This window comes from Scyliorhinus canicula, chromosome 11 (assembly GCF_902713615.1).
Source record: "Scyliorhinus canicula chromosome 11, sScyCan1.1, whole genome shotgun sequence".
Classification (NCBI taxonomy): domain Eukaryota; kingdom Metazoa; phylum Chordata; class Chondrichthyes; order Carcharhiniformes; family Scyliorhinidae; genus Scyliorhinus; species Scyliorhinus canicula.
Genome location: NC_052156.1, coordinates 22,426,462 through 22,451,904, shown reverse-complemented (window position 1 = coordinate 22,451,904; position 25,443 = coordinate 22,426,462). Strand labels below are relative to the sequence as shown.

The window sequence follows — 25,443 nt, the reverse complement described above, 5'->3', positions numbered from 1 at the left end:
GTAGATTAGGCTTGTACATCCTGCTCAATTTTTCTTTTATTGAATTCAATGAAAATCAAAATTGGGCAAGGTATATAGAAACAGCCGACTCATTCTTACCTGCCCCTCTCTGACCAGGCATGCCACCCTCGGACCACCACCACCAAGGTAGCACAGTGGATGGGCGGCACGGTAGCACAGTGAGTAGCATTGTTGCTTCACAGCTCCGGGGTCCCAGGTTTGATTCCCAGCTTGGGTCACTGTCTGCACGTTCTCCATGTGTCTGCGTGGGTTTTCTCTGGGTGCACCGGTTTCCTCCCACAAGTCCTGAAAGACGTGCTGTTAGGTACTTTGGACATTCTGAATTCTCCCTCTGTGTACCCGGACAGGCGCCGGAATGTGGCGACTCGGGACTTTTCACAGTAACTTCATTGCAGTGTTAATGTACGCCTACTTGGGACAGTAAAGATTATTATTATTATTATGCCTTCAAAGCACTCAATTTTGAGAAGGTCGCCTCAAACAGATGTTAACACCCCCATGTGCATCTACAAAAGGCCAAAAATCTGTTTCATGAGCCGGTCCAAGACTTCAGAAATAAAATGACGAGTGATTCACTTCCAGTCAGAATATGCGCAAACTCATGCCCACCATATTATATGCTTAGATTTACCAGTGTTTTTCAAACTTTTTTTCCCAGGACCCGCTTTTGCTAACCGGCCAATCTTCAGGACATACGCCGGCCAATCTTCGTGATCCATGCAAGCCAACCTTCGCAACTCACACTGGCCGACCTTCATGACACTCGCCACATTTGCTTACTTCTCATGCAGAAAGGTAGCCTGTTTGGTCCTCATGATCTTATTTATGTCAGGTTCACAGGAGAAGGCAATGTGCATATCAGATGCAGACTTCAGCTCGTTACTTTGTGCCGTCTTCACCTTTATGAAAATGGAAAATCCAGCTCACACATGTAAGTCATCGTGAAGGACAATAACAACAAAATGCTTGTTTTACTCAGCACTGGACACTCCTGGGAGATGCTACTCCAGAATGCTGACAGCATCATAAGCTTTTGCCATGTTTTATATGTGGTATCACAGGACAGCCAAAGCAGAATAGTCTTTTAATATGGAGTCAACTCTAAGTTAATAACTGACTCTGGGGTCTCAACCTCAAAAGGAATTTTTCACCCACCACTTCCCTTTCAAAAAACTGAAACTTCTCTCATTTGCCAGTACTGCATATAACACACATGGGCTTTGCATCCTTATTTGCATTGGCACAATTGACAAAACCATGGGCTGGATTCTACGTTTGAAGACTAAGTGCTGATACCGGTGTGGCAACAGTGATGTTTTACACCTGAAAAAACAGTGCAAAAGCAACACCGATCCTCTATCTGATGGGGGGCTAGCAGGCACATAGCGTAAGGCTCCCAGTTTTAGCTGTGGATAAGGCCAGAGAATTGCCGGGTCCATGGCTTTGCTTGTACACGGCAGCAGCCTGCAGCAGCCGTGCCGTGCAACATGGCGCCAGCCACGCGCGGATCTGGCCTGCCAAAAACTGCCCCCTTTTGACCAGGCTCACCACTCCGGACCACCCCCCACCAGTGGCCCGCCAAAGCCCCCCCTGCCCGCGGAACGCTCCCACCCGACTGTGGCGGTGCTGGACTCAGTCCACAGCCGCCATGCCGGGTTCACGAAAATAAATAACCGAAGTGACCCACGCCGTCTGGAACTTGACCCATCGGGGCATAGCATCGGGAGAGGGCGGAGCATCACCAAAGTGGGGCTACCCCTGATTTCGGCGCAAGCGGGGATTTCCCGGCTGATTGCCAAACTTCCGGTAGGGGGAGGAGCCATGGGCGGAGCCAAGGGTGGAGCCCAGTACAAACTCATCTCCCTCTATGGGCAGGGCCGCGCGATTACACATGATCTAGTACAAGGTACAGGCTCAATACATGTGGTACAATACAGTGTGGATTATTAGTGTTTATAATTCACCACAACCGGCACTTTGAAAAACCCTGGATTACACTCATAAAATGGCCATTAACAAATTTCTAAACATAAAGTTCTGCAATTACCCATCGTAACTTACACCTGTGTTACCAGGAATCTCTTATGCCTCTTTTCTGAACTTCCTCAAGTGCTTGAATGACATTTTGTGTTTCAATGACCAGATCCCAATGTAGTTCTCCAGGTGTGGTCTGATAGAGGGGTGGATTTTCTGCCAGCCATCCGCTGCATGTTTCAGGGTTTCCAATCCGGCAGGGAATCGAATGTTGAGCAAAAAACAGGTTTGGCGCTCGGCACTGATTCCATTCCAATGCTCTACCTGCAGCGGTTGTGAGCTACACACCCCATCCCAGTCCCCCATCAGAGATCCCCATTTCAGAGACCCCGATATCAGAGGCCTCCATATCAGAGAGTCCCATGTCAGAGAGTTTCATATCAGACACCCCCCATCAGAGGGTCCCATATCAGACACCCCCATCAGAGAGTCCCATATCAGAGAGCCCCATATCAAAGAGACCCATATCAGAGACCCCGGGCGGAATTCTCCGCTCCCCACACGGCCTGGGATAATCGCGGGAGGGCCACCCGACATTTTTTACGCCCCCCTGGCATCCCCCGCGATTCACCCCCCCGCGATTCTCCCCCCCCACTCGCCGAATCGGCGCTCGCTGTTTTTTACGGCGAATGGCAATTCTCCGAGCCCCATGGGCCGAGCGGCCGGCTGTTCACGACCGTTTCATGACGGCGGCAACCACACCTGGTCGCTGCCGTCGTGAAACGGGCGCCAGAAGCCCGTTTGGGGCTTCTAGGCGACCGATCGGGGCAAGAGCACCACGACTGTGCTCAGGAGGTGACAGGCCCGCGATCGGTGCCCACCGATCGTCGGGCCAGCGTCCGAATCGGATGCACTATTACCCCTCCGCCTCCCCGCAAGATCAAGCCACCACGTCTTGCGGGGCGGCTGAGGGGAAAGACGGCACCACGCATGTGCGGATACGTGCCGTCTGCGCGATGACGTCATCCGCACATCTGCGGGTTGGAGCCGGCCAACCTGCGCATGTGCGGCTGATGTCATATAGGCGCCAGCCACACGTCATTCTCGGCGCGCGGCCTTGACGACAGGCGTCAAGGCCGTGCCACCGAGATACCCGGAGGCCCGCTCCTAGCCCCGCCCGGGGGAATCGGGTACCGGGAGCGGGCTTGGCCTCTTTCACGGCGGCTTCCGCGATTCTCCGCGGGTGCGGAGAATCCGCCCCCCATATCAGAGATCCCCAAATCAAAGAGTCTCATGTCAGAGAGTCCCATATCAGAGACCCCCCCCAATCAGAGATCCCACATCAGAGAGTCCCATATCAGAGACCGCCTCATCAGAGTCTCATATCAAAGACCCCCATATCAGTCCCATATCAGAGACCCCCATATCAGAGTCCCATATCAGATACCCCCATATCAGAGACCCCCATATCAGACTCCCATATCAGTGACCCCCCATATCTGAGACTCCCATGTCAGACTCCCATATCAGAGACCCTCATATCAGAGACCCCCATATCAGACTCCCATATCAGTGACCCCCATATCTGAGACTCCCCTGTCAGACTCCCATATCAGAGACCCCCATATCCGAGACCCCCCAGATCAGAGAGTCCCATATCAGCGGGTCACATATCAGAAACTCTCCCATCAGAGTTCCATATCAGAGACCCACCATATCAGAGACCCCATATCAGAGACCCCCATATCAGAGAGTCCCATATCAGAGACCCCCATATCAGAAATCCCATATCAGAGTCCCATATCAGAGACCCCCATATCAGAGAGTCCCAAATCAGAGAACCCCATATCAGAGACTCCCATATCAGAGACCCCCATATCAGAGACCGCCATATCAGAAATCCCATATCAGAGTCCCATATCAGAGACCCCCCATATCGGTTACCCCTATATGGGGGTCCCATATCAGGGACTCCCATCAGAGTCCCATATCAGAGACCCCCATATCAGAGACCTCCATATCAGAGAGTCCCACATGAGAGACCCCAATAGAGAGTCCCATATCAGAGACACCCATATCAAAGATTCCCATATCAGAAACCCTCCCATCAAAGAGTCTCATATCAGAGACCCCATATCAGAGTCCCATATCAGAGACCCCCATATCAGAGGGTCCCATATCAGCTATTCCCACATTTGAGACCCCCCCATCAGAGATACCCACATCAGAGTATCCCCATTTCAGAGACCACCCATTTCAGAGACCCCTGAACCAGAGAGTCCCATATCAGGCACCCCGCCCTACCATCAGTCAAACCTGCTTGGAAGCCAAAGAGCAGTGGAGGCAGAAACAATGAAAAATCTCTGCTTCTTCAGTGACCAGCCCCTTACACCTATTGCCTCAGACAGGAGTTTATTGAAAGCAGCAGCTGTTACTTCATTATCCAAAACACATCACTGATAGGGGGGGCGGGTCTCAGATAGGGGTGTCTCTGATATGGGAGTGTCTAATGGGGGTCTCTGCTGGGGGCCTGATGCGTGCGTGCTGTGGAGGGGGGGGATAACCCGCAATTCCTGTGGTGGGGGGAGGGGGGTGGATGCCCCTACTTGTCAGCAGGGGGTGGGGAGGGCAGGATTTGCAATTTGCGAGGGAAGGGGGGCCAGCCGGCGGACCTCGGTATTGGACCACCCACTCATAATGGCAGCACGATACCAGGATTCCAACAGAATCCCGCAAGCTCCCCGCCATGCAAAAATTTGCATGACTAATGAGAGGGAATCACTCCAGGGTGCCAACCTAACGCCAGTGCAGACTCCAGCAGGAGAATAGTCTCTCAAATGGAGAATCCTGCCTAGAGTTTGATCATGAATTCTTAATTATGCGCAACTGCTTTGTTTTTGTTTTCGTTCCGTTTTGGGTTGTGGGTGTCACTGACAAGGTTGGCATTTATTGACCATCCTTATTTGACTAACAACTGAATAGCTTGCTGGACAACTTCAGAGGGCACTTAAAAGTCAACCACATTGGGGAAGGAACCATGATTAGAAATAACTTTATAAGAACTCCTTCTTTAATGGGCATTAATAACAAGTAGATTTTTTTTTAATGACACTCCAATAGCATCATGGTCACTTTTTACTTGATGGTAGCTTTTTATTCCAGATTTTTAAAATCGATTTCATATTGTCAAACTGCCATGGTGGGATTTCAACACAAATGCTCTGGACAACTAATACAACAAAGCTATAGTTAAACATTCTTCTGATTGCTGCCGTACATTTGTTGGACATATTTAGTGTAGAATTTACAAAGACCCCAAGCTCTCTTTCGACTGCATATTCAGCTATGTCGGCAGTATTCACCGAGTATGTATGTTGCACATTATTCCACCTTATGAGTTACAATTTTCAACGGACTGCATTAAATTTCATCTGCTCTTTATTTGCCCGCCACAGTTATTTCATCCAATTTATTGTGTAACTTCTGAGTTACTTCATCTGATTCCACCATTTTGTCCTAATCTGGCATTGCCAAGAAAAGTAAGTGTTTGACACTTTTTCAAAATTCTGAAAAAAAGAAATTCCCAACTTTGATCATCGTGATGGGAGAAGTAAGTACTGGCTCAGGACTGGTTGTAAATTATTTTCCATGTCCAGAAGGTTGTTTGTGAACCTTCTTCCCATTATATTCCCTAGGAATACCTGAAAAACAATCAAATGTAAAAATGAGAAAAACATACAATTTTTTCTCTCTGAAATCATATACAAACACTGGGTGGGGGATTCTTGTTTTCTGCTTGAACTGATTTGTTCCTAAATGGAGTTTTCAGTCATGCGCTGTATCTGTTTTTGGGCCAGGCCAAGAGAGACAGTCAGCGACAGTGGTGCCCTGTGACAATAAAGACGTTGCTCTCCATTTTCCACTTGCGGTCTTTGGTTTGGGATTCACATAGACAAATGTTGCTTCCTTTTCCATGGGCGTGCTCTGCACTTCTCCAGTGAAGACATTTGTATGAACATTTGGATTTGGTTGGCAGTGGCCGTAGAACTGACGATATGTTGTTTGCATGATCTCTGATCTAGGATGGGCAACTGTTATCAACGGACGAACACGTGGGACCAGCAGCTGAGGAATCATCACTGCTGTCGATTGTGGATTTCTGTGATGCCAGAAATCTGCTTTATACGTGGATATTAAGGGCCACTGCTGTTGTCTCTCTGTCTGAATCGGAATCCAGGAAATTAAATCTTTCTTAAATTCGCTGCTTCTTCCAAAGGCAGTTTTCGCCCGACATTTAGTCTTGCTCTATGGAAAGGGAAGACAATTTGTGAATGTTATTTCCAAAGAATTTAGTAAGTAGTTAAAGAGGGTTCTGCACCTTGCAACATTCCCAGAGTAGGCAACACACTCGTGACAGATTAATGTCTCTCACAGACATTCTAAGAGTCTTGGATCAGGTTCTGGAATTTAATACTCTATTCTTCATTTTGTACATAGAAAAATTGAAACTCTGCCCAAACTTCAGGCACATCCCTCATTGGTGTTCTTACCATGTACAGCTTTACCGACATTTAATTTTTTAAGCAAAGTCCAATAGGCTCTTATAATAAAACATTTGGGAGATTGCCAAAGCCTGTATGATAGAAAATGGCACAAATAAAAATATGTATGCATTATTGAGGCAACAGTATGAGATCAAAATGGTTTTCACTGACAGAAAAATGACAGAAATCACTTTGGAATCAGACCCAAACCCGAGTCCAGAGGATTGCAGTGTGAGATTCACTCTGGAGGAGTCAATCTCATTATTTGGAATTGGAACTGCATTAAGTCGGCCTGTGAAAACCCAAGATCCTAACATGTGTCAAGGTGCATCCCTTTGGACCTCCTCCATTAATGCCACTAAATTGTCTTCCTTAGAATGCCAATAATAGAAGGCCTTGATGAACTCTAATACTAAAGTCTATTTGGTGCAACTAAAAATATTTAAATTCTGTGGTACAAGCTATTAAGCAGCAGAGTCAGCTTATCCCACTAGATTACAGCTGTGAGTTGCACTCGGTTTCTCAATACTGCTACTCCCACTGTCCTTTCCCTGGGCTGGATTACTGATCAAGGGAAAGAGATAGGCCACAAAAACAGCACCAAGCCAGAGATTTGGGGATTTATTCTGCGAAAAACTGAGACATTTAAAAATGATAAAAGTATTATTTATTTACAATGGTTCCATATAAAAATGGTGGTTATGTAAAAACGGCAGTATGAAAAATTAATAAGTCAAAAGAAATGCCAAGCTTTTCGTCTATGTATGGGAATATACCAAAAGGTCAAAAGGGAAGTACTGGCTGTGATTTTCTGTTCATTGAGTTTAGGCTGACTTTTATAGACATCTGACTTTTGACTCCTTGAATGTCAGACTCCATCAGAGAGGAGTGCGTCCTGTGGCTCCTTCATTGAGCTGTTCTGAACCTCCAGCTGCTTAACCTGAGATATTGTAGGGAAAGGCATCAGTCAGAATGCACCAGTTTAGAAAAAAGAAATTTAAAATACTTTAACAATTTGTCACAAATACTGTCCTGTATTGGAATATTAATATATTTTCATATTGGTATTGGTAAAAAAATATTTGGTATCATAGAAAATTTTTCAGACTTTAGTCATTTTTTGGTGGGTTTGAGAACAGGACTGGCATAACATTTTCAGCACTAGGCTGGTTACTCTATATCAATGATCTGGGTGAAGGTATTTGAAGTACCGTCGTCATGTTCATGGGCGACACCAATGTCTGTGTTGATATCAGAACTCTCATGAGAGAAAATGAGATTGCAATCTGATCTGGATTGTTGACAAAATGGATGACGCCATTTAAAGCTGATAAATGGAGTGTTTAGCATTTTGGTTGGGCTAATGCCAAGCATTGGTATACAACATCGGATTCTGAATTTAAGTCTGTTGAGAGGGAAAAAGATCTCGATGATATAATGCATAATTATTTTTTTTAAGAGCTAAACTCAAGAAACAATGTTTCTTGAGTTCAGCTCTTTTTTTTAATATAAATTTAGAGTACCCACTTCATTTTTTCCAATTAAGGGGCAATTTAATGTGTTCAATCCACCTACCTGCACATCTTTGGGTTGCGGGGGCAAAGCCCACACAAACACGGGGAGAATGTGCAAACTCCACACGGATAGTGACCCAGAATCGAACCAGGGACCTTGGCGCCGTGAGACTGCAGTGCTACTACTGCGCCACCGTGCTGCCCCTTATAATGCATAAATGTTGAAACGTTTGAGCCCAGTCCTGAGAGGTTAAAGTTTATAAAGTACAGTTATGAGGATTTACGGTAAAATAAAATACTTTCATTGTACTGGACCTTGGGATCAAACCTATCTAGAGTATTCTGTCCCATCCTAGTCTCCTCACAAAGTGGCAAATGTATAGGCTTTGGAAAACATTCAGAGGTGGGCCACTTAATTACAAAGTTAAAATCCCTAAGTCACCGTGATAGGATCAAGGAACTGGGGATTTTTACCCACAGAAAGTGGAGCCTTCGATTGACTATTTAGAATAGTGAATGGAATAGGCTGAACGTATGGACAAATTATTTCAATTGGATAAGTTGGAAACAATAAGGGAACATACATATGTTATCGAAACACAGGATAAATGCTACATTTACATATTGTTAATTAAACATTACTCGATTCCAAAAGGGGGTAAACAATTGTTATCAATTTCCCTCTAATCTCCTCTTATATTCTATGCTATATCCAGAGAGTCCCTGACTGTCTGAAATAAACGCCGTCATTAAATTGCCACATCAACTTGAATGTTAATGAGGTGTCAGATATCAAGAGGTTTGCTGGAAGACCTCTGGAATAAATTGCTAGTTTGTGCTGCGGGTGCAGATTCACTGCAAATGTTCAAAATGGAACTGGGCAAATTCCTTGAGGAGGGAATATTACTTTGCACAAAAGGTAGGTGGGATGTGGGAATGTACCTTCTGGTCACTGTTAACTCCTAGAATTTGTTTTTCATTTCCTGTGGGGATCGGCGAGAAATTTCTCAAAATCCTTTTCCCTTAATTTGACCTAGGGTCTATCTCCCACAGAAGATTACATGGTGGATAAAGATCATTGAGGGTTGCCTGCAATACCTGTCCTCTGCATTTGCAGCCCTTCCCCAAGGACTTTCCTAGTTTCTGGCCAGATGTTGATTGGAGATTGATAGGTCTGAATCCAGCGGGCTGCATTGTGATGCTCCTCTGGGGCAAGCAGCCCGCATGCTCCATGTAAGTGTGGTCAGGACTTTGAAATGATCCCAGTTTCTCCACTCCAAGAATGGGTGGATGGAAAGCCAGCGAGAAATGCCAGAAACCACCCAAAAGTTAAAATCTGCCTCAGGACTTTGGGACTTGATATGGTTTTTCGTTCTGCTATCTGATTGGTTGAATCATCAGTGGTCTTTGGTAGTGGTATCTGATTGACAGAAGGGGCACTACAATCAGACATTCTAAAATTAAAGACACAACACATTTAATAATATAGATTATTTCATCAAAATGTTTTGACATATATCAATGAATGGTTTAAGGTTGTGTTGTGTTATGATAATTCTCAACTAACAGCTATAATCCAAATTACAATTGTGACTATATTTCAAAAGCACCTATTGGTTGTGAAACATTGGGGTGTCACAGCAGCAGATTTACAATTACTTTTGTCCTGTGCTTTTGTTTGTGCCCTGTCCTTTTCTCTATGGCTTTGTTATTTGCATTTCCTGCAAATTTTAATGCAACCTGAACTATGGTTGGAGTGTGTCAGGAATTACTTATCATATTTGTCCCTTTTTAACATCACAGTTCTTTAACATTGTGGTTTTATTGCTGGAACTTTATGGACTCGATTGTACAATTGCCATAATGGGCTGCATTTTAAATTTTGAATTTAAAAAATCTCTAGTGAATGGTTCCAGGCAGGAATGAGATTGAACATCTACAATTGTTTCCATTCTGGGCCAGAGCGATTGATTGGTGTTGCATTAACAATTATTAGATCATTTGAAAAGGTACCGTTAACTACATGACTGTATTCCTTGTGGTATGTTGAATGAGAAATTCCAGCAAGTTCTTAAAAATAACAGAGAAGCTAATGGTAGAGTTCATAAGTTGACCAGAAGGTTCTTGAGATTCACAACTCCAGCCATATCTTTTAATGCCTTGGATTTTATGGCCAATTTGCACATTAATAATGACATTCCTTAGAAACATGCCATTATTTCTCCAGCAAGATCCATAGGATTATAGGGACAAAGGACCTGGTTGATATATGTTAAAACAATATGTTATAACTATCAATTTTCACCAGTGCATTTTGCAAAAGTATCCATTACTTAATGGAGTGATATGAAAGAATTGAAAGTCTTTGTGTTGGTGTATCAAGTATCGTGCTCTAAACTTACATTCTCCAGGTAGGTGGCACTGTCGTGAAACACCCGTTGACTATCATGCTTGGAAAAGTTGTGTTTCAAAGGACTCTCCTGAAACCAGAGTAACACCGATGTTATTCAAAGATACTGAATGGTGGTCAGTGAGATATTTCACAGTATACAAGAAAATATGCAACATTCAACTGAATCACTCAATTCTAAAACAAACATGTCTGGTTGGTAGCCAGAGGGGAGAGCTTTGGTCCACACATTGAAGGTGGGAAAGATCTCCTAGAATTGGCATGTGCTCAATGGGCTGAATGGCCTCCTTCTCTGCTGTATAGCACTGTTGCTTTACAGCGTCAGGGACCCAGGTTCGATTCCTGGCTGTGCGAATTCTGCACGTTCTCCCTGCGTCTACGTGGGTTTCCTCCAGGTGCTCCAGTTTCCTCCCACAAGTCCCAAAAGAGATTTGTTTGTTAGGTGAATTGGGCATTCTGAATTCTCCCTCAGTGTATCCGAACAGGCGCCAGTGTGTGACGACTGGGGGATTTTCACAGTAACTTCATTGCCTTTTCAAATGATCTAATAATTGTTAATGCAACAACAATCAATCACAGTGTTAATGTAAGCCTACATGTAGCACTAATAAAGATTATTATTATTAATGACTATGACTGAAAAACATATGAATCAATTCTGATCATCCCGGTTAGCTTCATACCATGAGTGGCCATAAAACAATTCAGTGCGTAAGTATCTAATACAAATTTTAAACATTTATCAAATGTTGATTCTTAAGCAAGGAATATGGATAGACACAGAGGAGCAGACTGCAGCCACAATTCACAAATTGTTTGCTTTTTGAAAGCATTAGAACAGGGTTTCAAATGCTTCCTGATCAACTGTGACATTTCAGGAGAATGTGTACTATCCGTTAATCACTGAATAAAAAGATTCCATTGCAAAGGTCTCATGAAAGGCTACTCATCAACAATACAAACATGGCTCCTGTTGTTACTGCTGACATTCATATAATGTTATTTTGCATCCCAAATTTCACCTTTCACTGAATGACTATCGACCTCTCCAGTGGTATAATGAGAATGCAGGGGAAATTTTCAACTACCGGCTGTTCATTTATCACTTGAGAAATAGAGTAGAATCGGGCAGGGATTTTATTTGCCAACATGCCAGCCTCATTCGATTTTCAGCCACGCTTTTACAAGGGGGGGGGGGGCAAAGATCATGCACAGGAGTCCATTTAAATATGCAAATCAGGAACAACGGCCTTGTAGAAACCCAATTACAATTTTTGTGGTGATATGGGCTGAGTATGCAACGTGCACTTTCACCAGTAACATTTAAACAAGGCCCAACCCAACAAGTGGCTTGGGTCTGCTAACTCAGACCTCGGACAGTTGCCGTGACTACAAAGCTATACCCGATTTGACCCGAAGCCAAAATCACTCTCCAAGTACCTCTGAATACATGGCCTGGTGAAGGATAACTCCTGCAACTGTTACAATTAACATTTTTCAGATTTATGGCAAAGTGCAGGATCTCAGAAAGTTCAGGAATGACTGTAGATGTCAGGGAAAGATATTCTTCTCAACAATGGATCAGGGGAGTAAATATGGTGCCACAATCTGCCAAAAATCCCTGATAACAGCAAATATTTTGGAGCTATCTGAAACCAAGGTTTAGACTGATAACATACTTTTTCTAATTTCATGTTCATATTTTCCATGGATTCCCTGATCACTGTGTGAGAAAAATTGTTATGTGTGAGAGAATGCATACCTGCTGGTGAAGTGTCCTGTGATGTGTAGTGACGTCGGCAGAATGTTTGCACAGGCATTGCAGTGCTACCTCTGAGATTTGATGTGGAGATGCTGGCGTTGGACTGGGGTCAGCACAGTAAGAAGTCTTACAACACCAGGTTAAAGTCCAACATGTTTGTTTCAAACACTAGCTTTCGGAGCACTGCTCCTTCCTCGGGTGATTCAGGGTTAGGGTTAGGGTTAGGGTTAGGGTCTCAGGATCAGACTCATACACACACACATCAGGGGAAGCCACTGATGCTGAAGGTTCAAAAAAATTTAAATCAACTACAACTATTAGTAAAGAAGGACGACAGTTCGGGAAACTTGCTGCTGTTGAAGAGAGTAGAGTCTGGGGCTACAGGGACCGCGCATGTGGTGAAGCTGAACAGTCTGCGGGTAACGGGATTCAGAAGTCTTCCAGATCTGTACAGGCCACTACTCGGGGGAAAAGCCGAACCACAGTCAGGCATGGAGCTCGCAACAAAAGAAGCTTCACAGATAGGGGCTGGAGCGAAGGTCCACAAAATGGATACCACAAGGAACAAGACTTCAAGGGTGCACCTGTGTCACCAATGTACATGGTTGGACACTCAGCCGGGGAATGCTAGAGTAGAACAAATACACGCATGAACTGTGGTGAAAAGGGCCATATTGCCAAGGCAATATGTCGGGCTCAGAAAACCTCCCCCACCAAGGACGTGCAAGAAAAGAATGACATCTAAACAGACTCGCCTTGTCTAAATTAGGAGTTCAAGACCACTCAGAAGCTAAGGTACCTGAGCAACTGCAGGAGCTAAAACTAGATGACTTGATGTTACGGGGTGATCAACAATTCATATCCAAAACTCGAAGGTCACATAATTAAAATGGAAGAGAATGCAGGTGCCTGAGACAATTGATAATCAAAACCTGAATCATCTGCCTTTAAAACCATCAAATGTGATTCTAATGGCATACACTGAAGCGGTCGTATCATTAAAAGGATGCACTATGGTGAAAGTAGAAGCAAATGGGTCAGTTGTAGAAGTTGTCTCTTTAGGTTGTCCATGGAAATTTTCCTACTTTATTTGGTAGAGCATAGTTGGCAAAGATTAAACTCAACAGGGAAGCATTAAATCAATTAGAGGATTTAAAGTACAACTTGCAACAACGTCTGGTGAAATATGAGACGGTGTTCAAAGATTCACTCGGCTCAATGACTGGAGTTGAGCAGGGCAGCACCTGTGGTGCAGTGGTTAGTACTGTTGCCTCGAGGCGCTGAGGACCCGGGTTCAATCCTGGTCCCGGGTCACTGTCTGTGAGGAGTTTGCAATTGTCTCCATGGGTCTCCCCCCACAACCCAAAAAGATGTGCAGGGTAGATGAATTGGCCATGCTAAATTGCCCCTTAATTGAAAAAAATAATAATTGGGTACTCTAAATTAATTTTTTAAAAGACTGGAGTTGAGATGCACCTAAAAATCAAGCCAAACAGCACACCAAAATGTCTCAAGCTAGACTCGTACCATATGCCATTCAGACAAAAGTTGAAGAAGAACTAGAAAGACTAGACCAAACAGCAGTCATTGAACCAGTTGCGACAAGTGATTGGTCAACATCAATAGTCCCTGTGTTGAAACATGATGGTTCAGTGAGAATAGGTGGAGATAAAGAAATATTAGCCCAGTATTGTGCGCAGATCATTATCCACTACTGGCGACTGAAGGCTGGTTTGCTGAACATTCTGGAGGGCAGGGAAACAGTAAAATTGATCTTTCACAGGCATATCTGCAGATGAATGTCACTGCAGAGTCACAGCCATTATTCACCATTGCGATGGACAACGGTCTGTTTTGTTATAAAACACTTCCTTTTGGAATAATATTTGCTCCTGCTCTTTTTCAGAGGTCAATGGATTGAATGGGGTGCAGTGTTATTTCAATGGCATGCTCATTACCGGTTCAAGTGAACAGGAACAGCTGAGTAATTTGAAAACTACTCTGAAGTATTTACAGAGCCATAACCTGAGAGTTAAAAAGGAAAAGTGTGACTTTTTCCAAGTCATCCATAATTACCTGGATCATATCATCTATAAAGATGTCTCACACAAAGAGCTGAAGAAGCACCCCATCCTCAAAATGTGGCACAATTAAGATTGTTTTTAGGATTGATCGATTATTAAGGCAAATTCATGCCAGAATTTAGCAACTCAATTGATGTCTTTTCACACTTTGTTATGTGCCAGACAGACATGGCACTGGTCAGAAGAATGCGAAAGTGCATACAATGAGGTAAACAATGCCTTATTGAAGTCAGAGATGTTGGTTCACCACAAGCCCCAGCAACTTACTTGCAATGCGTCACCCTATGGGATTGGTGCAGTTGTATCGCACATAATGCCTTCTGGAGAGCACGACCAAAAACATTTGCTTCACGAACTCTTAATAACGTAGAATCGATTACACTCAGGTCGACCCTTGACAACAATCTTTGGGCACCTCTTTTGGCAGCTCGTAGGTTACAAAGATTGTCTTTGACATTGTCGATACACGCGTACAATATCCAATATCACAAGTCAGAGTAGCATGCAAATACTGATGCAAGATTGCCGTTACAAGTCAAGCATGAAGCTGAATAACATTTCATTAATAGTCTGTATTTCCTGCTCATGGATAATGTACCAATGGCTTCATCTCAAGTTCAGAGATACACAAGAACCAATCCAACGATGGGGATGGTGATGGACCTGGTCCAAAAAGGAACGCTGTCAGGAGTTCATAGGAAAAATTCAGACCTCAAGCCCTAATCTCATGAAGACCTGAGTTGGCAGTGCAGAATAAAGTTTATTTATGGTGTCTCCGTGTGATTATTCCTCCGTGTTTGTGTAGCAGTGTCCTTGGCCAAGTTGATGAGGGCCATCGTGGTGTGATAACGATGAAGGAATTCACACACACTTATTTTTGGTGGCCAGGATTCGATGCTCAAACTGAAGAGAAAGTAGGGCAATGTCAATCCTGGGCAAAACTAAGGAACACTCAACCATTACATCCATGGGAATGGGCAGACACAGCCATGGCAGAGAATATACATCAATTGTTCTGGTCCAGTGGCGGGTCACATGTTCTTAGTGATGCACACTCTAAATGGCTGGAAGTTGAGATCATGAAGTCAACAACAACTGAGCAGATCATCGAGGAACTAGACACAATATTTGCAAGATTTGGAACACCAGAGCAGATTGTAAGTGACAATGGTACTCAGTTCACTTTGAAGGAGTTCGAAAGTGCCGAAGGACCAGGGGACATTGGCAAGAAGAATGAACAAATTCCTGATGTCTTACCAGACACTACACAGCAGCAACACAGAGTTCACTGGCAATGCTGTTGTTCAAAAGGAAACTGCGAACATAGTTTGACATGTGAACTCGGCTTGATATTTCAAAGATTGTCAATAAGCACAAATTGCTATGAAGGAGCAAAGCTCTGAAAAGCGAGTATTCAATCAAGGAGAGGAAGTGCAAGCCAGAAGCTACACCACCAATGAGAAATGGGTACCAGTTGGTGAGCCTAGCAAAGGTGGGTGCAATATCATGCACCATGCAGACGGGTGATGAAAAAGTTTGGCAACAGCATGCTGATCAGCTACTAGCATCACAAAATAAATTTGCTGAAATTTCTCAATGAGTTCTACCTTTGGAATGTCTCGACAACAATACTTCGGGACAGAGGCCAAATGTAGAGACAAGTTTAGGTTCCGTTTCTAAGGGCTTTCCAATATCAATAGTGACAGACATTGGAATAATATCTGAGAAAGTGCCACCTAATTAAGGGAATGAGGAGACTTCCAAGGGCTTGAGAAGCCAGGTTCCAGAACGCCAAATTCACCCCAAACAGAATAGATGTCGCCTGAGAGACTGTCTTACTGAATTGCATATCTGTCTGTGTATAGAGGTAATACATACAGGGATCTATTGTATGAGTGTTAAATTGTTCTCATTGCACTAATGAAATAAAGGGGGAAGGTGTTACGTATCAGAGAATACATCCCTGTGCTATGTGATGTGTAGTGACGTCTGCAAAGTGTCTGGAGCAGCCGTCTAAAACTGGCCTGAGATCCCTTCATTGGAAGGGTCTAAAGTTTCTTTAGGATCCCTCTTGAGAAATTGAGCTCCCCTAGCTGAGCGGTGTGGTTGTTGGGCCGACTTCACTCAAGTTTTCCAGCAATGATTGCAACATCAAAAATGCAAGTTTAACCTTTTCCAAAGTCACATAAAGCCAGTTGGAACAGGAGTACTCCTCCTTGCTCCATGACTGTTAGCCGTGATATGCCACTGTACTTCCTTGTACCCCCTGCTCCTTACTCAAGGGTCAGCTGCCCGTGAAAGCACAATTGATGCTGGCAACTCACCAACTGAAGTGAAACCCGTGGCCCAAATTCAGGCCCCATAGTTGGACACAAGGAAATGGGCCTGGACAAATTTCTGCCTTGTTACATGGATAATTTGTGGAACTGGCATATTCTGAATTTTTGCTCTATAATAAATGGTAGACAGGATGAAGCTCAGTATTTTGAGGTCCAGGAAGTGACAGCAGCAAAACTTTCAATATTTCTGTGTACGCTCTAAACTTCATTAACAAGTAATTGTGAGTAATAGCCACACAGATTATTCATGATGGGTAATTAGAAAGAAGGTCTGCATGGCACAAATGAGATGAATTGGTGCAATTGTTCTTGTGTGACTAAATCTTTGTGATCATGTAGATTACATCACTAATGAGTACTGATGGCTTTGTACATAGATTACCTGTAAATGACACTTCAAATTAATCCTGAGTTTTAGGATTAATCAGTATTACAAACACCTCCATATATTTACATTTGATTTATTGAGTTAATTTTGTTCATGTCAAAAGCACTGTACAAACTGGTTGGAAAATACCACCAATTTTTATATTAAAATGAAGCTTGGTGTTTCCTCACTTTTGCTGAGTCCAAAACAGTTTTTTTCTCAATTGTAAAGAATCATTATTTTATAATAATCTGAAGATGCTTTTACAATTAAGGAAGTGTTTACATGGGGTGAATGGGGAAAGCATTTCCTCTGGTTGGAGAATCAGTAGAGCATTGATGTAAAACATTTTGATAGCACAAAGAGAAGTTAAGAGAAATCTATTTACTCATAGCAGTGGTTTTAATGTAAAAGACCATAAAGTGCTACTTCACAGGTGCATTAAGCAAACAACATTTGATGTTGAGCCTTGTAAAGAGATAATATGGCAGGTGACCAAAAGCTTTAAGTGCCAAAGCATGGAATGTTTTGCCATGGTGAATAGTCAAGGCAGAGGCTGCTGCATCTTTTGAGGGAAGTGTAGAAAAAGTTTTGAAGCAGAGGAAGACAGAATTCGGGAGGAGAAAAAGTTTTGTATTGTCGCAACGAAAAGTCCGCAGAGACCATTGGCTGATTGACTGCCTTTGGTGCTGTAAACATTTATTATTCCACGCTTTTTGATGCATCCTTCAAACTACTGTTTCATTCTGCAAAAACAATTTGCATTTATATACTATTACGCTAAAAAATACGCAAGGTATTTCACACAGGCATTATCAGACTAAAATTGACATCAACCGTAGAAGGATATATTAGGAGAGATAGTCCAAAGCTTTGTTAAAGAGGGGGCTTTTAAGTAGAGCCTTAAAGGGACAGTCTGTTGTTTGGACAGCTGGTTCGTGATGCAGAGCAAGGCGAACAGTACGGGTTCAATTCTGGTATGAGGTGGCTGAGATTATTCATGAAGGCCCTGTCTTCTCAACCTTGCCCCTCACCTGAGGTGTGGTGACCCTCGCCTATGGTCACCTGAGACTATGGCGACATTTCCTTACTTACTTTACTTAATGGCTGAAGGCCAGATGGTGTGTAGAGAGGACTCTGTAAATCTGTGGGAGATTACGGAGTTAAAGGAGATATGTGGCCATGATGGATTAAAGTAGAGGATGAGAATTTGAACTCTGGGGCATTGGGTGCTCTGGACCCAGTGAACAAAGTTACAGTGATGGAGCAGAGGAAATTCGTGGCTATTACTGAGTTTGTGTTTTGGGCTCTGTTGGGCAATATTTAACCATGTCTGTATCGTGCTCTTCTGTAAAGCGAAATAATGCCTATTCCTGTTCAGCTCATTGAACAAATAAATCAATATTTAATTATTTCCATGAAGCAATAAAAGCATTTAAAATTAAACATTGTACAAGATAATTACACGGATTGTAAACGGAGAATAACCAGAAAACACTCGAATCTGGGCTACACAGGGGCAGATAATCCCGACCCCCACCTTGCTCCAGCCAAACAGAGGAGTTAAATTGGTCCATGTGTTTGATGCTAATTCATTGAACTCACCCGGAGTCGCCTTATGAGCTTCTCGGGAGGCGGAGGCTTGGCCTGTTGTCTGTATTCTTGAAAGATATCATTCCGGGATTTACTGCGGGTGTGTCCGTGAAATCCAGTCGGGAACTGAAGGAAGAGAATGAGAGAGCGAAGGGTCAATGGATATAAAGCGGAAACAGAGCTTCCCGATGCAGAACTCAGACCATTAACTTCCAAAGTGGCTTTCATACCCAAGTTCCCGTGATGGCTCCAGCCATAGCGCCTGGCAAAGTTTAGTTGAGATTTGTAGAAGGGTTTCCTAGGAATCAGTGTTGACACTGGGTTTATGTTGTGTTTACCTGGTTGCTAAACTACACGCTTGGGAGGTGCGGCTGATTGCACTGTGTTACCACAGTATAAACTACACGATTTATAAACCTTATACTCCAACATTGAACAATAAATTGATATTAGTTTACATGATGGAAATGGTAAATCTGAATTGGTCGCTCGCGCTAAACATTGGCAGCAAGATAAACTCAAGCGTGTAATTGTCAGGCATTTATTTTAAAGCCACCTATCTATAGGGAAGAGTAACAGACATCACAGAATTGTTATGGTGCAGTTGGAGGCTATCTGACCCACCGTGCCTGCACCAGCTCTTGGGATGAACAGTTTACCTGGTACCATGCCCTGCCTTCTCCCTGTACGCTACCCATCCTTCCTTTTCTGATGTCTCATTCCCTTTTGAAAGCTTGGATTGAATCTGCCTCCACCGAACTCTCAGACAGTGCATTCCAAACACTAAGTACTTGCTGAATAAAGAAGTTTCGCCTCATTTCACCATTTCTTCTTTCAATACTCACTTTTAAATTTCTGCCCTCATTCTGGACCCTTTCAGGAATGTGAACAGTTTGTCCCCTACTCTGCCCAGACCCCTCCTGATTATATAGGGCCTTGGTGAGGCCACACCTTGACTATTGTGTGCAGTTTTGGTCTCCTAGTTTGAGGAACGATATTCTTGCTGTTGAAGGTGTCCAGCAAAGGTTCATAGAATCATAGAATTTACAGTGCAGAGAGAGGCCATTCAGCCCATTGAGTCTGCATCAGCCCTTGGAAAGAACACCCCACTCAAAACCACGCCTCTACCCTATCCCCAAAAACCCAGTCACCCCACTTAACTTTTTTGGGCACCAGGGCCAATCCACTTAACCTGCACGTCTTTCGACTGTGGGAAGAAACCGGAGCACCCGGAGGAAACCCACACAGCCACGGGGAGAACGTGCAGACTCTGCACAGACAGTGACCCAAGCCGGGAATCGAACCTGGGACCCTGGAGCTGTGAAGCAACTGTGCTAACCACTGTGCTGCCCCAGTTCAGCAGACTAATTCCCGGGATGGCAGGACTGACATATGAAGAAACACTGGATTGACTGGGCTTTTAATAATACTAATAATCTTTATTATTGTCACAAGTAGGCTTACATTACATTATTCCAATGAAGTTACTGTGAAAAACTCACTGGATTTTAGAAGAATGAAAGTGGATCTCACAGAAATATATTGGGCGGGATTCTCCGATGTCCGCCACCAAAATCATGTTTAGCGATCGGGCAGAGAATGGTCTCCGATGCCAAAATCGGGGCCGCTGCCAGTTTGATGCCGCTCAGCCAGGCTCCGCCCCCTCCAAAATGGCATCATCATGACGAGCGCCATGCGCAGTTGTAATGCCGCTCCCATCTCATCGACTGGCCCACCCGTGATGCTCCGCCCCCGATGCGCCGAGTCCCTGACAGCGCAGACTATGTGTGGTCGCACAAATTGTGATGTGGAGATGCCGGCGTTGGACTGGGGTGAGCACAGTAAGAAGTCTTACAACACCAGGTTAAAGTCCAACAGGTTTGTTTCAAACACCAGCTTCACTCAGGTGAGGAAGGAGCAGTGCTCCGAAAGCTGGTGTTGGAAACAAACCTGTTGGACTTTAACCTGGTGCTGTCAGACTTCTTACTGTGCACAAATTGTGAACCCGGCATGGCGGCTGTGGACTGTATCCAGCAGCGTCACACTTGGCCGGGATCCGAGACACTGGCCGAGGGGGGGGGGGCTTCTGCCAGGGCTGGGAGGACTGGAGGGTGGTGGCCAGGGGGTGGGCTGTGGGGTCGCAGATGGTGGGTTTCGTCCGCGCACGGCTGGTGTCCTGACGAATGGCGCAACCGTGCAGGTTATCAGCCGTGAGCATGCGTGCCCCGGGGCCTGGCCATTTGCCAGCCGTTTTCGATGTGGGAGTTCCAGTCATCGTGGGTGCTAGCCCCTCACTTGTACTGGAATTGGTGAGCGGTTCGCGCCGATTTCTTTCATGTAAACCTCCCGCGGATTCTCCATTCGAGCCGGCACATAGCCTGCAGAAACGGAGAATCCAGCCCGTAAAATCCTGATGGGACTGGATAGGCTAGATGCGGGAAGAATGTTCCCGATGTTGGGGATGCCCAGAACTAGACGTCACAGCCTAGGAATAAAGGGTAAGCCATTCAGGACTGAGATGAGGAAGGACTTCTTCTCTATGAGAGTTGTGAACTTGTGGAATTTTCTACCACAGAAAGCTGTTGGGGCCATTTCTTTGGACATATTCAAGAGGGAGTTGGACGTCGCACATGCAGCTAAAGGCATCAAGGGGTATAGAGAGAACATGGGAGTGGGATACTGAATTTGCATGATCAGCCATGATCATATTGAATGGTTCAAAGGGCTCAAAGGGCCAAATGGCCTACTCCTGCGCCTATTTTCTATGTTTCTATGATATTGAATATCTCAATCAAATCTCCTCTCAACCTTCTTTTCTCATGGAAAATATAGAAGTATTGTGAACTACAAGAAGATAATGTAGAACTTCAACGGGACATAGACAAGTTGGCAGAATGGGCAGACAGACAGCAGATGAAGTTTAATGTAGAGAAATGTGAAGTGATTCATTTTGGGAGGAAGAACACGGAGAGACAATGGCCTGTAACTTGTTTCAGTTTCCAGGCTTACTGAGATTATCCACTGCACATGTGCGGCAGGACTATGTGGAAGTCTCGATGCCTGGACACGTGCACTAAAAGCGTGCCACATATAAACTACTGACCATTTTTTTAGAAACTGCTTTTCTGCAAGGACTGTACTGAAACAGCTGAATGAAAATGAATGGGGCAGCACTAACTTGGCCAGCTTGCCCCGACGTTCGGTAAGTTTTTTCGCTTTTTTATTTGCACTTTTATTTTGGTCCAAGATCATCGAGCAGAGGCAGGGGACATCAGAGACGATTTTTGTGGTGGGTTAATGCTATATAATAGTGTTTATAAATATGTTTAAAGTGCAGCTAAAGTGAAAGAAGGATATATTTCTATTTCTTTTTGAACTTTGGTTTGTCATGAGGATGTCAATCCATTAAAGAAATATATATTGGATAGAGTGGCAATGGAGTTTACGTAATCTCCGGTGCTCACTTGCTAATGCGCATGCTTGTCCACTTAAGAAGCTCTATGTTACTAGTCATAGGTTCTGTGCAGCCTTGTATGGCTGATGAGCCTAATCCTAGAGCTGCATCTTCAACCGCATTCTTGGCAGGTGTTTCCAGAAGGTGGGATCGGTCCTTGGACTCTAGATTGTGGTTATTCTTTTCCCAGGCTCCTTTTCCGGCCCTCCTCTTGCCATGGGTGCCCTCGAAGAATTGTGTCCCTTCAATCAGGAGGTTCCTCCAAGTGGGTCTCTTCTGAGCAAGGCTCTCTCAGGCATTGGTGTCAATGTTGTGTTTCATGAGGTAAACTTTCAGAGTGTCTTTGAAGCACTTCCTTTATCCTTCTTTTGTTCAGTGTGAGCGGGGCCTTAACAGTGAAGATGAAACTGATGACAGTTGTAGTGTGTTGTGCAGGGCACAACTTTGCTCTATAGTGTGGACTGAGCATTCACCTGGAAGATGTCTTGCCATCAGAAGTGGAGGAGTTGGAGGAGGACAATATGGAGCCTGGTGCAGACATACCTCTTGGTGCAGGTGTGCAGGCCCAGGCTCCAGGTGACACAAAGGTAGTTTGAGTTTGCCTGGCAGCTGCGACAGTTGGACATTGAACCCTCCCTCCGCCCCTCTTCTCCCTCCCCTCATCTCCCTCCCCTCACCTCCCTTCCCACCCCTCCCTCCCCTCCCTCCCCTTCATCCCAGACAGTCACCCAAGATCAGAATCGAACTGAGGTCTCTGTTCCTGTGAGGCAGCAGTGGTAACCACTTACTTCATATTTTATCAATGTCTGTGTAGCATCTTCTTCCTTTGTAAAGACAGACGCAAAGTATTAATTTAGTAGCTTAGCAATGCCCTCTACGATGTGGCAATCCACCTTTTGGTCTCCGATCGGTTCTCTTTCCCTTTTTACCATCCTATTGTTACACCTATAAAGGAATTTGGGATTCCCTTTGCTGGTTGCCAATCGCTTTTCGTACTTGATCTTTGCTTCTCTTGTTTGCTTCTTCACTTGTCCTCCGAATCTTTTTTCGTTCAGCTTGGTTTTCAATTGTATTTTCTACCTAACACCGGTCATCAGCATGCATTTTCTTCTTCATCTTCATTTCTATCTCCTTTGCCATCCAAGGAGTTCTGGATTTATTTGCCCTACTTTTCCCTTTCGGGGGAATATACCTTGACTGTGCCTGAACCATCTCTTCTTTGAAGGTAACCCCTTGATTGGGTAGCACGGTAGCACAAGTGGATAGCACTGTGGCTTCACAACGCCAGGGTTCCAGGTTCAATCCCCGCTGGGTCACTGTCTGTGCGGAGTCTGCACGTTCTCCCCGTGTCCGTGTGGGTTTCCTCCGGGTGCTCTGGTTTCCTCCCACAGTGCAAAGACGTGCAGGTTAGGTGGATTGGCCATGCTAAATTGTCCTTAGTGCCCAAAATGTTCAGGAGGGGTTATTGGATTATGGGGATAGGGTGGAAGTGAGGACTTAAGTGGGTCAGTGCAGACTCGATGGGCCGAATGGCCTTGTTCTGCACTGTATGTGCTAGGTCTATGTCTAACCATTTTCGCTGCCAATCTTTGACTCCAATTTATTCGATCCAGATCTGTTCTTACCCCCATGAATTTGGCTTTCCCCAGTTAATTTTCTTACTCTGGACTGTTCTTTGTCCTTTCCCTAGCCAGCATTAAACGTATGATACAATGATCACACGTCTCTAAATGTATGCCTACTGACACTTGATCTATTTGGCTCACCTCATTTCAAGAACTAAGCTAGTAGTGCCTCCTTCCTCATTGGACTGGAAACATACTGATGAATAAAAGTTTCCTAAATACACTCCAGGAACTTTTTCCCTTTACAATACTACTGTCCCAGTCTATATTTGGATAATTAAAGTCCCCAGTATAAACACACTATAAATTTTGGAGAAGTATTGTATGGACTGTATGCAAGAGAAATACATAGATGTGCTCAATTTGATCACACATAAAAGAAGTTGAGACGAAACAGAAAATGCTGGAAAATCTCAGCAGGTCTGGCAGCATCTGTAGGGAGAGAAAAGAGCTAACGTTTCGAGTCTGATGACTCTTTGTCAAAGCTAACAGACAGAGAAAGTGGGAATTATTTAGACTGTGGAGTGAGAATGAAAGATGAGTCATAGCCACAGAAACCCAGGGAAACCGGGTGCTAATGGCCACAGAAACCAAGGGGAAAGAGTGCTAATGGCAGTCCCCAGAGAGAACAAAAGATGCAAAAGGTCAAAGAGCAGGGAAACTAACACCAGAGGATGAACTGTAGATGTGGGGGGAGGGGAAGGGGGAGCAAAGAGAAAAAAGGTGAAGGAAAGGTGGATAAGATTGGGGGGGGGGGGGGGGGGGGGGGGAAGTTGAGACCTAGGCAGAGAAGTAGAGAAAACAAGAGAAGCTGTTTGATAGTCATTCGGAAAGGGTATGAGGGTGTGAGGGCAATATTTGTGAGGACATTTAGAAATACAGTTATTGCCTAGACTCCACTAAAAGTGCAAAATATCAGCATATTTCAAACTGGGCAGTACAATGGCACAGTGGTTCGCACTACTGCTTCAGCGCCAGGGAATCGGGTTTGATTGTGGCCTTGAATCTGTCTGTGTGAATCATAGAATCATGGCATTTACAGTGCAGGAGGCCATTCGGCCCATCGAGTCTGGAAAAAGCACCCTACTTAGGCCCACACCTCCACCCTATCCCCGTAACCTAGTAATCTCACCTAATATTTTTGGACACTAAGGGCAATTTAGCATGGCCAACCAACCTAATCTTTGCACTTTGGGAGGAAACCGGAGCATCCGGAGGAAACCCACACAGACACGGGGAGAATGTGCAGACTCCGCACAGATAGTGACCCAAGCCAGGAATCGAACCTGGGACCCTGGAGCTCTGAAGCAACAGTGCTAATCACTATGCTACCATGCCGCCCAGATAAAACACCCAACTAATTGGGTGTTTTACCACAATCAATAATAGTTTTGTGTTCATCATCACCAAGTATAGCTTTCAATGTCAGATTTTATGAATTGAATTTAAATTCCACAGTTGGCAGTGGAACTTAATGCTCTGGGGACAAGGGTTCAAGTTTGCATGTTCTCCCATGTCTGCGTGGGTTTCCTCTGGGTGCTCCAATTTCCTCCCAATGTCCAAAGATGTGCAGCTTAGGTGGAATACAGGGGTAGGGCGGGTGAGTGGGCCTGGGTCGAGTGCTCTTTCAGAGGGTCAGTGCAAACCCAATGGACTAGATTACCTCTTTCTGCACTGATGACATTATCTGGTTCTATGAAGTCAGATACATTAAATATTGGGAAACTCAACAATACGCTGATTCTAATCAGACTAG

At 44.5% G+C, this 25,443-nt stretch overlaps 1 protein-coding gene across 1 annotated transcript; it reads right to left on the bottom strand.

The window, feature by feature from the left end:
* Positions 1–5,037: 5,037 nt before the first annotated feature.
* LOC119973956 (uncharacterized protein C3orf84-like) lies at positions 5,038–19,350 on the bottom strand. Its single transcript, XM_038812647.1, has 4 exons — positions 18,839–19,350; positions 18,621–18,734; positions 10,456–10,533; positions 5,038–6,300 (listed from the first exon to the last, which is right to left on the bottom strand). Exons 1-4 carry the CDS (start codon positions 18,863–18,865, stop codon positions 5,821–5,823), a joined length of 699 nt encoding a protein of 232 aa, XP_038668575.1. The 5' UTR covers positions 18,866–19,350; the 3' UTR covers positions 5,038–5,820.
* Positions 19,351–25,443: the final 6,093 nt, after the last annotated feature.